At 40.7% G+C, this 15,474-nt stretch overlaps 1 protein-coding gene across 6 annotated transcripts in view; it reads right to left on the reverse strand.

The window, feature by feature from the left end:
* SSX2IP (SSX family member 2 interacting protein) overlaps positions 1 to 15,474 on the reverse strand; it is a 75,135-nt gene that overhangs the window by 30,370 nt on the left and 29,291 nt on the right. For all 6 annotated transcript variants that reach the window (XM_080657786.1, XM_080657783.1, XM_080657785.1 and 3 more), the window contains exons 2-5: positions 12,575 to 12,706; positions 11,803 to 11,972; positions 11,145 to 11,357; positions 4,934 to 5,044 (exon numbers count right to left, since the gene is read on the reverse strand). In XM_080657786.1, the coding sequence (XP_080513912.1) occupies positions 4,934 to 5,044; positions 11,145 to 11,357; positions 11,803 to 11,972; positions 12,575 to 12,617 (537 nt within the window). In that variant the 5' untranslated portion in view covers positions 12,618 to 12,706. The remainder of the gene's footprint in view (positions 1 to 4,933; positions 5,045 to 11,144; positions 11,358 to 11,802; positions 11,973 to 12,574; positions 12,707 to 15,474) is intronic.

Here is a 15,474-nt window from a genome sequence, read left to right on the forward strand (position 1 = left end):
CTTCCAGAGGCTCCTTGTAATGCCCGCGGACGCGTCCCCCGACATCACCCTGGGAATGCGTAGACACATTATTGTGGTGATGTAGGGAGACACGCCCCTGGAGAGCACAGTATCAGAGCCTTTCTGAGGTAAGATTAAGAGCTCTACTCAAACACAATTTTTTCCTGTTCCCACATTCTGTACATCACAATAACTTGTTAATAAAACAACAAAGACTTTAAGCTTTTAGGGCTTGTATCCACTGCAGTGTTTTTTTTTTCCCACTGCGGACGCACGCTGTAGGGAAAAAGACACACAGAGGACATGTCACACTAGCCATGCTGTGGCTGCATTTTTTTGCTGATACGGATGCGGTATCATAACGCTACCGTGGCCACTAACCGCATGTGTTAGCGGCAAAACAAATGCATTTTGCGCTGCGTTTGCTTCTCCCCCTTGCGCCTGTAAAAATGCGTGCTACAGGGCATTTGTGTTAACATGCACCACTGCACATTAGCATCAACAAAAACATGATGGAAACCTGTGTACCCTGCATTAACCCTAGCTGTGCTGCATTGCAGTACTGCACCACACTGCAACGGCAGCACGGCTAGTGTGAACGAACCCTAATTCAGTGGGTTGAACAAAAAGATTGTATAGAAATGTGATGAACTAAAGATTTTATTACAAAATCGCTTAATTTCAGGGTTTCAGAAGTAATTGGACAAATGAAAAACTGAAAATCAAATGTTCATATCTAATACTTGGATGAAACCCTTTCCTGGTAATGACAGCCTGAAGTCTTGTACTTATGGACATCACCAGATGCTGGGTTTTCTCCTTTGTAATGCTCTGCCAGGCTGTCACAGTAGGGGTATATATATAAATATCCTGCCATTTCCAGCTTTTAATAAGAAAAACTGTTGCAATGGGCATTTAAAAGTGGCACTTGGTTGTTTTTATAGAGTCCAGTGGATGCTATCTGACATTGATAATGGGCTCTTTCACACTATGTGCACTGCGGCTGTTTTTTGCCGGTAATGGAAGTGCTAGTGGTAACTACTGGTTACCCATGTTTTGCACTGCTCTAGCACCTCCCATACAAGTGTGTCTGGAAGACACAGCAATGTGCAGCTACGTGTGTTACCATAAACAAAGGGCCTGTGTGAAAGATACACAGGTTTCCTATGGAGGAAAGGGGTTGTTCTCTATGGTCAGGGTGTGCCTCTGTCCCATGTCTGAACTTTTTCAGATGATTTTGTTATATATATATTTTTTAGAAGACCAAAAATGTTATAGTAGAGCAAATTTAATCACTTGTTTTTATACTTTACTGTCTTATTTTAGTAAAGAATTTAATAAGAGAACGGTACTGTTGGTTTTAGCCCAATATTAAACATGAGTGGACCAAAGAAAAGGAAAGTGGACAGTGAATGCCGAGTGTTTAAGAGGTAGTGGACAACAAAATATTTTTTCACCGAAGTCCGATCAATGCCGTATGTCTGATATGCCAGGAAACACTTGCAGTCTTCAAAGAGTACAATCTCAGCCATCACTTTGCCACAAAGCATGGCAACTATGCTAGCAAGCAGTCACCTCAAGAATGGGAGGCTACTGCACAGAGGTTGATGGCTAAATTACAGGCTCAGCAAAATGTCTTTCACAGACAAACTGCAATTCAAGAGACAACTACCAAAGCAAGTTTTATGCTATCATTCAAATTAGCAAAAGCTAGCAAACCTCTCTCTGAAGGCGAGTTTTTGAAAGAATGTATGATAGAGACAGCAGGTCTCTTGTGTCCAGAGAGCAAAGGCAAGTTTGAAAAACTCAGCTTATCGCGCAGGACAGTGACTCGTCAAGTGGAACTGATTGATGAAGACTTGGCCAGCAAGTTAAATAGTAAGGCAGAGTTCTTTAAGTTTTATTCACTAGCATTGGATGAAAGTAATGACGTAAAGGACACTGCTCAGCTCTTAATTTTTATCTGAGGGATTAGTGACAATTTTGAAATTACAGAGGAGTTTTTAGCCATGGAGCCACTGAAAGGAAAAACACGGGGAGAGGACTTGTATGACCGGGTGTCTACTGTCATCGAGAAAATGAAGCTACCATGGAGTAAACTTGCTAATGTCACAACAGATAAATCTCCAAATTTAACTGGAAAAAATGTTGGACTGCTAAAAAGAATTCAGGATAAAGTGAAAGAGGAGAACCCTAACCAAGATGTTATTTTTCTTCACTGTATTATTCACCAGGAATCATTGTGCAAGTCTATATTACAACTTAATCATGTTGTTAATCCAGTCGTAAAGCTTGTTAATTTCATTCGAGCAAAGGGACTTCAGCACCGTCAGTTTATTAAGTTTCTGGAGGAAACTGATGTGGATCACCACGACTTACTTTACCACTCTCGTGTCCGCTGGTTGAGTTTGGGCAAAGTTTTCCAACGAGGGTGGGAGCTCAAAGAAGAGATTGGTGCATTTTTGAAATTAAAGGGGAAGTCTGACGAATTTACTGAGCTGAGTGACAAGAATTGGCTGTGTGACTTTGCATTTGCTGTAGATATATTTTCACATTTGAATGAGCTAAATGTGAAGCTACAGGGAAAAGATCAGTATGTACATGACATGTACACTAATGTGAAAGCCTTTAAATCGAAGCTGATTTTCTTTTCCAGACAAATTTCTGACAAAGTCTTCACTCATTTTGCCACACTAGCCACACAGAAGGAGACCATCCAAAACGTGAAGAAATACAGCAAATCACTGGATGACCTGCATGCAGAATTCTGTCGTCGGTTTTCTGATGTTGAAAAAATTGACCAGTCACTTCAACTGGTGGCCTGTCCTTTGTCACAAAACCCTGAAACAGCACCAGAAGAGGTGCAACTGGAACTCATCGATCTTCAGTCTGACTTTGTCCTAAAGGAGAAATTCAGCTCCCTTGAACTAAGAGACTTTTATGCTTCACTTAATGAAGCCACTTTTCCAAACATCCGGAGGATGGCACAGAAGATACTGGTGCTGTTTGGGTCAACCTATGTTTGTGAGCAGACATTTAGCGTCATGAACATCAACAAAGCCCCTCACAGATCCAGCTTAACTGACGAACACCTCAGATCTATCCTGAGAATAGCCATAATAAAACTAACTCCAGACTTCGATGCATTAGCTAAAAAAGGAGACCAACAACACTGTTCCCACTGAAGTTGATGTTTTAAAGACCAAAACCTTTCAACCCAGTCTACATTGCCATCTACATCTACGTCCCGGGCATAATTTGGAAGTTGCACTAAAGAAAATGTTTAATTTACTGTTTACACATTTTGTTCTTTTCTATTTGTTTTAGTTTTAAATTATTTTATTATATTTAAGTTTAATTTGAAAGGCTTTTGTACCTTTCCTTTGTTAGGCAATTTTATTTTGCCTTTGCCATCTTCAATATAAGGTATGTTATTTTGCTATGATTCCTCCATTTTTTGAAGTTTCAAATTATAATAATTAGTGTTTACATTCTTCTTGTTAAAATGTTTGAAATGAATAAAACTATTGAAATAAAAAAAAAAGACCGTACCCTTTTATGTAATGATGTTTACTTTGAATTTATATTAGTTCACATAAACACTCCATCCATGCTTTTGTTCCAGCCCTCCGGTCCAGTTTAAGAACCCATTGTGGCCCTCGAGTCAAAAAGTTTGCCCACCCCTGCTCTAAACACTAAGCAAAATTGGCCAGGGCTACATAGACATTCTTTTTTCTTATATATAAATATGTTTTTATTGATTTTTTAGAGAGAGAGCAAGGCAGAGGACTAGAAATAGAAACATTGATGAGAGAGAAATATCTATCAGCTGCCTCCTGCACACACACCCTCGCCCCCTAGGGGATGGAGCCCATAACCCAGGCATGTGCCTTGACTGGGAATTGAACCCGGTGACCTCTTGGTTCCTGGGTCAACGCTCAACTGCTGAGCTGCACCAGCCAGGCTACACAGACATCCTGAATACCCGCTACAGATGATCATGCTTAACTTAATCTTAACTGAAGATGAATTATTTTCAAATCACTTACATGTAATCAACAGATCAAGTCAAAATTTTCTGAGAACTCAGGGAAATATATAAGCAACCTTATGGTTAAGAAACTTAATTAAGCACTTACTAAATGTACTATTAAATAATCAAATATGGTAAAATAATTGTCTAAATCACTGCAAGGTCCTTAAATAAATATGCTCCCCTAACAGTCCTTAATTATAGTTAAAACAATATATACAACACTGAAATTATATTAAGTATTCTATTTTTAGTTATCACATGGTCAAGGATCAAACTGCACAGCTATAAAAACATAATGGTTTCTTCTTACATAAATTTAAAAATAATTTCAAATGCATTAACTCTATAGATCCAAATACTAAGTAACCACTAAAGTAGAAATGAGATTAGAATTATAACATCTTTAGCCTCATAAACTAGATTTTTAAATGTGAATTGTGTTTTTAAATAATAACTTGTGTTCAGTTAAACAATTAATTGCTCGATTGGATGAACAATGTCAATATTTAAGAGAATGCAAGAGGCAGCAGGCCTGATATGAAGTACAGGTGTGGCAGACAATAAATGATCTGCATTTACAGCACCGTGTGCCAGAGAAGAAGTGACAGTGCCTGTGCACCCAGGGTGGGTGGTAGAGGACATTGGTTGCCACGAGCTACGACTAACAAGCTTAAGCCAAATGGATCCATTTGGCAGAGGGGACTGTGGGGGGGGGGGGGGGGAGTTCCTGACCACAGTTAAATATGATCCAGTACTGTACACAGAGGTCTACCATACAACTTAACACAGGATGAATAAATTGTCCTCGCTTGTTTTAAAGTGAAGTAGCTCTAATGTTCACCTCAAATTATATTTAAAAAATTACTTAAACTTTATCTATAATAACTGACAACTCACCTCATCTTTCTCATTTTTCAGTAACTGATGCAAATTCCTGTTCTTGCATTGTAATTGTCTGTCTCTTTCCTGAAGCCCAATCATTTCTCTCCTGGAGGTTTCCAGTTGTTCCTACAACATTCATGTGCAATTTGATTACAATTAACATAGCTTCAGAACAAGTGAATTCTTAAAATATTAGTAAAAACAAGCTATACATACTAGTGTTTGTTCACTACAATTGAAGTTTAGAGGTACACAAAATGTTTTTAAAGCACTTATAAAACTTGATACTATAAAGTCCTACAATTTATTTAAATTTAAGTATCAAATTTTATTTAATTAATGTACCAAAACTTTATGTCTATTCAAAAGAGCTTCAAAATGGATCCCTTAAAAGACTCTTCACTTATTCCAGTGAGTATTTTATTCCACTGAATATTTTTTTAAGTTCTTTTTTAACACTTTTTAGCCCTCCTATAGCACACTCTGAGAAAGCCAAAAATGCTTCAAAGCTAAGTGTGAGGCAGCCTCGTGAGCAAGCAGAGTGGAACACTTCAGGTCAGAGAGGGTGGGACTACTGCGTGCCACCACTTCTCCCTTGCAGGCGGTAAACTGAAGATTTCCCCAGAGAGAAATGGCGGCGATCCTGGAATCAGTATGGGGCAAGATGCCCGTTTTCAACTCATTCTGCACGTTTTTATAGAAACTGCGTCAAGTTGTGCATGAAGCCACTAGAGCATTTATAAAAATCCTCTTTATCTTTATAAAATACCAGAGCCTCTCAAGTTATGTTATAATTGACAAAGATAACGACTTTCACACAATGGATCTCAAGAAGATTCAGAGATGTAGGACTATTAAACTTGGATAATTCTAAGGTTGTCAAAAATGTTGGCATGGCTGACTTTACAGCCAGCCTGTGGGCCAGTTGATATGTCCCATATGTCAAATGACAGATTCCCTCAGTCATTATCAACACTCTATCTGAACTCATCGTCTTCCCTGTAAATCTTACACTGCCCTCCTGCATTTCTTGTGAATCATACCACCGTTCTTGGCAAACTCAAGTCAGAGACCTGAATGGTATCTTATATTCACGACTTATTTCCCAAATTCAATTTTTCATGAAATTCTACCTTCTAAGTTGTCTTCCTATCTCACTCTTTTTTTAAAATACATTTTTTATTGATTTTTTACAGAAAGGAAGGGAGAGGGATAGAAGTTAGAAACTCCGATGAGAGAAACATTGATCAGCTGCCTCCTGCACACCCCCTACTGGGGATGTGCCTGCACCAAGGTACATGCCCTTGACCAGAATCGAACCTGGGACCCTTTAGTCTGCAGGCCGACGCTCTACCCACTGAGCCAAACCGGTCAGGGCCCTATCTCACTCTTACTATCTCCATTGATACTACCTTTGTTCAAGTCCAGAACCTCCATGGTCAGGGACTGCTAAGCCTGCTACAGTGTCCTTTCCACCAGGCTTCCTGAGCGCCCCCACCACTTCCATTCCAAAGAAATCTGACCCCCCCACCCAACTATAATTTCTCCATCTACTGCCAGGTTGATATTTACACGATATATTCCTCCTGTTTACAATCCTCGGAGCCTCTGGGATTCTGCACAATGCCTTTCACATCATCTGGGGCCTGGACTCCAGCCTCACTGCTCACCACTCTTCATCTTACGTCATATACTTCGGCCCCTACAGAGCTATATGACTCCCTGAAAGTAAAATGTGCTCCAATGCCTCCAGACTTTTATTCAGGTTATATGCTGTGCCTAAAATGTCTTTTCCAAACACTAGCAAATTTCTGTGTTTCCAAACACTAGGAAATTTCTGTGTTTTCCGATGGTCTTAGGCTCTACAGCAGCAGTTCTCAACCTGTGGGTCATGGCAGGGTTGACCTTGTCAGCCTGGTTGACCCAGGGTCGCTAGCAGGGTTGCCTAAGACCATCAGAAAACACAGATATTTACATTACGATTCCTAACAGTAGCAAAATTACATTTATGAAGTAGCAACGAAAATAATTTTATGGTTGGGGGTCACCACAACATGAGGAACTGTATTAAAGGGTCACGGCATTAGAAAGGTTGAGAACCACTGATCTAGAAACTCTTCAAAGATAGATCAGCAACTCTTCCCACTGAACACACATTTCTGTCCTCCCAGGTCAGATCCTAAATTAGAAGGTATCCTGTAAAATATTCCATGCTCTGGGTAGTCCTAATAAATGATTACTTCTTAGAGAAAAGGCTTAATAGCTCCAAATTACCAATATCATTATGCAATTATTTAATAGCTACTTAAAGACACTTGGCCAACAGTGCTCAGATATAAAAGTTTTAAATCTTAGTCTAAGGTTTAAAACTCTGACTCAGCCTAATTCATTAGACCTTCTATAGGTCTCTTTGATTAAGATTAAAGTAGAATCCACAACTTGCAGCCTTTTAATAGGCCTGGAGGGTACCATCTGTGCCCTCCAGCACCCCCCCCCCCCCCGAAACCCACAATTTCCCAGTCTGCCAAGATACACAGTTGGATAATCTCTATCCCTGAGGCATATAGGATATACAAAAACCAAAAAATATTAAAGAGGGAACATACTGTTATTACTGCACATGAGCTAGAAGACAACATAAACTAGCCTTCGGCATTGATGGGCTGGTAGGAGCAGGTGTTGCTGAGGAGCTAAGATGCTTCTCTAAATCAATTACCAAATGCACCGAGTGTTCACATATAGGCCACTCCAGGCCTCTTCATTATTGTACAATCCCTACTAAAGGATTTTCAAATATTACAGATTCTGTTACCCTCCAACAGAGCTTGGAGATTCAAGATATTAAGTGGGGTTTTTTTAAACAGTAGAGGCCCGGTGCACGAAATTCGTGCACAGGGGCGGGGGGTGTGTGTGTGTCCCTCAGCCCAGCCTGCACCCTCTCCAATCTGGGACCCCTCGAGGGATTTCCGACTGCCCGTTTAGGCTCGATCCCAGTGGGTTCGGGCCTAAATGGGCAGTTGGACATCCTTTCACAATCCAGGACTGCTGGCTCCCAACTGCTCGCCTGCCTGCCTGCCTGATTGCCCCTAATGGCTTCTGCCTGCCAGCCTGATCACCCCCTAACCACTCCCCTGACAGCCTGATTGATGCCTAACTGCTCCCCTGCTGGCTCAATTGCCCCCAACTGCCCTCCCCTGCTGGCCCAGTCACCCCTAACTTCCCTCCCTTGTCAGCCTGGTTGAGCCTAACTGCCCTCCCCTGCTGGCCCGATTGCCCCCAACTACCCTCCCATGCAGGCCTTGTCCCTCCCAACTGCCCTCCCCTGCAGGCCTGGTCCCCCCAAATGCCCTCCCCTGCAGGCCTGGTCCCCCCAAATGCCCTCCCCTGCAGGCCTGGTCCCCCCAAATGCCCTCCCCTGCAGGCCTGGTCGCCCCCAACTTCCCTCCTCTGCTGGCCCGGTCACCCCTAACTGCCCTCCCCTGCAGGCTTGATCGCCCCCAACTGCCCTCCCTTGCAGGCCTGGTCCCTCCCAACTTCCCTCCTCTGCCGGCCCGGTCACCCCCAACTGCCCTCCCCTGCAGGCCTGATTGCCCACAACTGCCCTCCCCTGCTGGCCATCTTGTGGCGGCCATCTTGTATCCACATGGGAGCAGCCATCTTTGACAACATGGGGGCAGCCATCTTGTGTGTTGGAGTGATGGTCAATCTGCATATTACCTCTTTATTATATAGGATCATTTTATTGATTTCAGAGAGGAAGGGAGAAGGAGAGATGGTAACATCAATGATAAGAGAATAATCGATTGGCTGCCTCTTGCATGCCCCACACTGGGAATTGAGCCTGCAACCCTGGCATGTGCCCTGACTGGGAACTGAACCGTGACCTCCTGGTTCATAAATTGACACTCAACTACTGAGCCATGCTAGCTGGGCATGGGGTATTTTTTGTTTGTTTTTTGTTTTGTTTTTTGTTTTTCAAATTTTTATTAAGGTATTATATGTGTACATATCTTACCATTGCCCCCCCCACCCCACTCCCATACATGCCCTGGGCATGGGTTTTAGAAAATTGTTACCTGTTCTTGAAGGGAGTGGGGTTGAGGGGGCATATAGAGGAAGAAAAATAGAGAGGCATGGACCAACAGGAGAAAAACGAAACAGAAGCTGATCCTCTGGGACAGTGGTTCCCAACCTTTCTAATGCCGTGACCCTTTAATACAGTTCCTCATGTTGTGGTGACCCCCAACCATAAAATTATTTTCGTTGCTACTTCACAACTGTAATTTTGCTACTGTTAATGAATCGTAATGTAAATACCTGTGTTTTCCGATGGTCTTAGGCTCTACAGCAGCGGTTCTCAACCTGTGGGTCACGACCCACAGGTTGAGAACCGCTAGCAGGGTCACCTAAGACCATTGGAAAACACAGGTATTTACATTACGATTCATTAACAGTAGCAAAATTACAGTTGTGAAGTAGCAACGAAAATAATTTTATGGTTGGGGGGTCACCACAACATGAGGAACTGTATTAAAGGGTCACGGCATTAGAAAGGTTGGGAACCACTGCTCTGGGAGTATGCAGATTCAAAACTTATGTACACACACACTCAAATAAGGAAACCCCAAAATAGTAGCATCTTTAGAAAAAATTTTTCCCATGGATTGATTCATAATATACAATCATAATGTAAGTTCCTGCTATACTGTGATTTCGAACTCCTTCTTCCTTCTCCTTCTCAAATAAATGAATAACAAAGAATCCTATATAATAAAGAGGTAATATGCAAATTGACCCTCACACCCTCACAAGATGGCTGCCTACAACCAGACCGGCAGGGGGGTTAGTGAGGAATGACCAAATGACTGAACAGCAGGCTGCGTGGGGCGACCAGGCTGGCAGGGGGGTTAGTGAGGAATGACCAAACGACTGAACAAGCAGGCTACGTGGGGCAACCAGGCCAGCAGGGGTGGAGACAGTTGGGGGTGACCATGCCGGCAGGGGGGGGCAGTTAGGGGCAACCAGGCCAGCAGGGCGGGGGTCAGTTAGGGGCAACCAGGCCAGCAGAGGGGGGCAGTTGGGGGCAACGAGGCTGGCAGGGGGGGCAGTAAGGGGTGACCAGGCTGGCAGGGAGGGGGCCGTTGGGGGCAGCGGGGGCTAGTTAGGGGTGATCAGGCCAGCACACAGAGGCAGTGAGGGGCGATCAGGCTGGCAGGGGGGGAAGTTAGGGGTGACCAAGCAGGCAGGCAGGTGAGTGATTAGGAGCTCGTGGTCCAGGATTGTGAGAGGGCAGTCGGACATCCTCCAACGGGTCCCAGATTGGAGAGGGTGCAGGCTGGGCTGAGGGGAAGCCCCTCCCCCATGCACGAATTTCGTGCACTGGGCCTCTAGTTTTTTATAAAATGAAAGAATGAAATAAAAGAATGAAAGCAAAGTAGAAGCTGGCAACAAATTTTCTGTATTTTACTGTAGCAGGTCAATGACCCTGTGGAAAATATTTCCTTTGTTCAGAGAAACAAGCAAGTTTGCAAAAGCATTCTTCTGTGGTCTTCTCTAGAGCGCAGACACTTCTTAGAGCTAGAAGCCATGAGGCCTGCTTCCATTACTGAGCTTTTTAGCAACTTTGGCACAGATGCCCTCTAGAATATTTTTCCTGGATTAACTGATGCAGCCTCTCACAATAGGACTTCTGTAAATTAAGCATCTACTTTATTAAGCAAGATTAACTGGGGGGGCGGGAATCTTTATTTATTTTCCTCAGACATAAATATTTCCTAAGCCCGTGGTCAGCAAACTGCGGCTCGCGAGCCACATGCGGCTCTTTGGCCCCTTGAGTGTGGCTCTTCCACAAAATACCATGGCCTGGGCGAGTCTATTTTGAAGAAGTGGCATTAGAAGAAGTTTAAGTTTAAAAAATTTGGCTCTCAAAAGAAATTTCAATCGTTGTACTGTTGATATTTGGCTCTATTGACTAATGAGTTTGCCGAACACTGTCCTAAGCTAACTTTCTACAGACTCAGCAAGTCACTAAACAGTTCATGAAATCAATGTTGTCAATATGGTTATTAGGAAGCAGTATGGTGGATTTGCAGAAATCACTTTAAGTCCACTTTTACTTACTTGTTTAAAGAAACCAAAACAAAAAAAATTTTAACTCTAAAATGTGATAAAGCCTAAGAAAATTACATAATAATGGCAGTGAAATTCAGATTGGTGTAATTTCTACCTTGAGTTTTGCATAGCAGCTTTGTAGATGGTCCATATCACTTCCCAGTTTCAGATTTTGTGTTTCCACATTTTCCTGAGCTAGAAGGTTCTTCCGCTGACGAATAAGTAGCTCATTCATACAGTTTAAAACAGCAATTATATTTAATTCTCTCTTTGTCTCTTTACCTTTGGATTCTTCATATAGTGAAGGAAAACCGAAAGTAGTCAATTCCTGGTAGGAGAAAACATTTTTCTAAAAGTTGGTTACCAGACAACTTAGTAAAGAAACAAACGATAGACATATTTTCTGAGAAAACTATCCTGTGACAGTTAAGAAAACAGTAAATATCCCAAAGAAAAAGAATTGAGAGAACTGGACTCTTTTTGCCTCTGCCCTGCAGTCACTTAGAGTGAGGCACGCAGGTTTCTTCACCAGTAACATAAGGGTGAGACTCCCAGTGGAGGAGCCCCGGGGAGATGGGAGGCCAATCTGCTCCAGATAAAAATGTTTACCTTGTATCTAGTTAGGTGATCACCAAGGTTCTCCACAAATCTAATACAGTCCTGGACCAATGCACAACAATATACTTGTAATGACAAGTGTTCTCATAACTTCAATATTATAGAACATGATTTATACCAATGCTTCTTACAAAAAAACAAACAAACACCATTACCTGATCAAGATATGAAATACTTTGTTCAATATTCTCTTCTGTGCAGAAGGCACTGAAAAAACTGTGCACATTTTTTGATAAAGGTATTGAAGAACAGAGCACTTGCTGTGAGTATAGACTTGATGGAGACATCTTTGTTTCTGAGGTATATTGAGAGATATTTTTGCTTTCTGAAAGAATAAAAGGCACTTATGTAAGTAATATATTAAAATGCATGCAAAGTTAATATAATCTCCATTGCCAAAGATTTTTGAATTACATAAATATTTTAAGTATTTTCAAATTAAGACAAAGTTGGTTTTATATGAAAACTATGTACTATGTACTTTTTCTCAAAAAGACACAAATAGAAAGTGGTGATCTTACTAGGCATGTTAAGCTACAATATGCTACCTTAATTTGCAGTGTTTCAGATTTCTAAAAATAATAGACAAAAATAACTTGTCTATGCAAAGTTTATGCAATTAAAGAAATATATCAGAGAAATGTATTGAAGCAGCCAATGAATTTATTTCAAATGCATAAAAATTTCCTCAAAAATAGTAACAATCAAGTGATCAATCATCCACCCAAAGCAGTTAACCCCACAAATTATGGCACAATTCTTGGCTCTCCCTAATAATTTCACTGAAGATGGAAATTAGACATTTTACAATTATTTGTGTCTCTCATTAGTCACATCTTCAATATTTGTGATAATTATTTTATAGTTTTATTGAAAATAATCACTTTTACAACTGATTTGGCTTATAGTTATTTTAAACTCAATCACCTGAAGACAGACTTGGATCTGTAACCGTCATCCAATCTCCCATAGCAGTTGCCAGAGCCAGGATACCTGAGGAACCAGTTCAGCAGTGAAACATTTAGTCCAGCTGTTGTCAGTCTTCTATGTAGGCATCTCCTTAAAAAGCAAATCATAGAGTGACAGCAGCTAATTAAAAATATGAAAGCAAATATAAAACCAATGTGTAAGAATTAGTTCTATGTGTTTCAAAAAAGAAAGATTTTGTGTTATTTATTCTCATGTACACCCATATAGAACACGGTAGAACTCAGTAATAATTACTGTGTGTTTGTGGACACGTGTGTATAAGGATAAGCCTAAAGGCTTCTTTAGTTATACTGAGGTATTCACATGACCTCATATAGAAAGTACATAGTACATGATTTCACTCACAACATAAATCCAAGGTACAGCACTGTAGTAAGTAATAAATAGTTCTATAGTATATCCTTTAAAATAAAATATAGTTCTTATATATGTAGATAAGATGAAAAAATACTTGGCCAGCATTCCCATTTTTGTTTTTACAAACTATATTGGCAAAGTTTTTATTTTTCATTACAATTCCCAATGTTGACATAGACACAGAGAAATGAATACTCCCATACATTGCTTTCCAGAAAAATTATATGAACTTATATTACTACCAAGCAATTTGGCAATATGTATCAAAATTCTGAAAAATGAAAATATATTTTAATCAGAAATTCCATTTCTAAAATTTTATCCTAATAAAATGATTTGTACAAAATATTCATCTATTGTTCTTTTACAATATCAAAAAACAGAAATAACTTCTACATTCCACAGAAGGCTGTTTACGTACATGATACACTTAGGCAATGGGGCACTGTGCAAACATTAACATAACCAAGTAGAATTAGGGAGCCTAACAAGTACATAACATTCAAGAAATGCGAATGAATGAAGCAGACTAAGAAACAAATAACCTTTTTAGCCTACCATTCGTGTTTGCATTTTTTACATAAGTAACTGAATAAATATTTCTCCATCATAAAAATGCAATGAAACTATAAATGGCAACTAGAAACTGAATTCGAGGTCAGGATAGCAGGAGGAGAGGTAACGGCTGGAGGCCCACTGGAGAGCACACGCCAACACCGGACAGCTGCGTCTCAGCTACAACAAACTGTGGCCAAAGGGAAAGCAGGTCCTTTGCTGCTACATCTTTCCATTTTTTAAGAGATGTTGGAATTCTGGACTTTTTGTAAAATCTCCCAATTTTTAAAGATAGAAGTTAATTAAAAAGATGAACTATGCAAGTTATCCTGTGGAAAGAGTGGCTGGGAAGGATATGAGAGAGCCTTGATTGAAAGGTGGTTCTGTATAGTAGGTATACACATTCATGAAATTCATCAAATTGTACACTTAAGATTTGTACATCTGACTGAATGTAAGTTGTATCTTAAACAACACTTTTTAATTAGCCAAATAAAATGTGTGTTTAGGCCAGTTCTGGACTGTGGATCAAGAGTTCACAACCCCTGTTCTGAATACATAAGACTGTGGGGGAAATATTCACAATACAATGTTAAAGCAAGATGAAAATTTTATTCATCCAATCAATTTTAATTGTGCTACTAAATGCCAGGTAACTATTCTAAGCACAGGGGAGGTACTGCTCTCAAGAAGTTCACATTCTGGTGGGGACAGAAATAGATGGAAAGGATTAACTTCAATTCCTTTAACATAACACTAAAAGGGTGATAAGAACTATAAAGAAAACAAAACACAATAACGTAAGAGAGAGTATGGGGGTGATGGTATCTACATTAGTCAAGGAAGGCTGCACTGAGATGCTGACATTTGAACTGAGACCAAAATGATAAGGCGTCAACCCAGGTAGAGGAAACAGTAGGTACAAAGACCCAAGATGGCAATGAACTTGGAAAGTCTGAAAAACATCAAGTCAGTACTTTGAAGCACAGGAAGCAAGGATAGATGGTAGGCAGTTGGACTTTCTCTAAATTAAAATGCTGTTGAAGCGGATTTGGCAGGAAAGCAACACGATCTCTTTAGGCTGTGAAAAAAGATCACTCTGGCTACTCTACCCTCTGAGTAGATTATAAGTGAGTAATAGTTCAGGCAAGACCAGTGTTACACTGAAGTTCTAACAGTGGATGCAGAGACAGGTGGATAAATTAGGAATGTGGTCTGTAGATAGAACCTTCAGGACTTGCAGATAGGTTAAAATATGGGCAAAAGAGGAATCACAGATGATTCCTATCTACAATAATAAAAGCGTAATATGCAAATCAACCAAAAGACTGAACAGCGGAACGACTGCCTGGATGACCTTCCTTCCAGACGAGGCCGGGGCTATGAGGGCCTGTTCTTGCATGAATTTCATGCATCGGGCCTCTAGTGTCATATAACAGCATACTATTTATACTAATGCAAGTGATGTTATGTGTGTATTATATGTTATGATGTCACAAACATATACACAGAAGGTCATCCAGACTGGCACTGACCTTTTACCATTTTTCTACTCATTTTGTACTTCCCACTGCCCTTAAATGGGTGCCTTCAACAACAGGATGAGCAAGATAAAGGTTGAGTTTACATCAAGACAGACAAAGATTTCACTTCTGGCTTTCAGAGGTATGAGCTATAAGCAAAACAGGATCCAAAGGACAACAAACCCGTCTACTGTAACTCAGTTCTGCTTTGGGTCACTGATTTAACATCTTCAAGCCCTAGTTTCCTCACTGGTAAATTGCCATTATTATGGCTCTTACTTCATAGCTTCCTCTGGCATATGGGCCACACGGAATTAATATCAGTTGTTATCATCAAGATACTGATCTGGCCCGGCCAGTGTGGCTCAGTGATTGAGTGTCGACCCGTGAACCAGGGGATCA

The sequence above is a fragment of the Plecotus auritus genome, assembly GCF_963455305.1.
Source record: "Plecotus auritus genome assembly, chromosome: 2".
Taxonomy (NCBI): Eukaryota; Metazoa; Chordata; class Mammalia; order Chiroptera; family Vespertilionidae; genus Plecotus; species Plecotus auritus.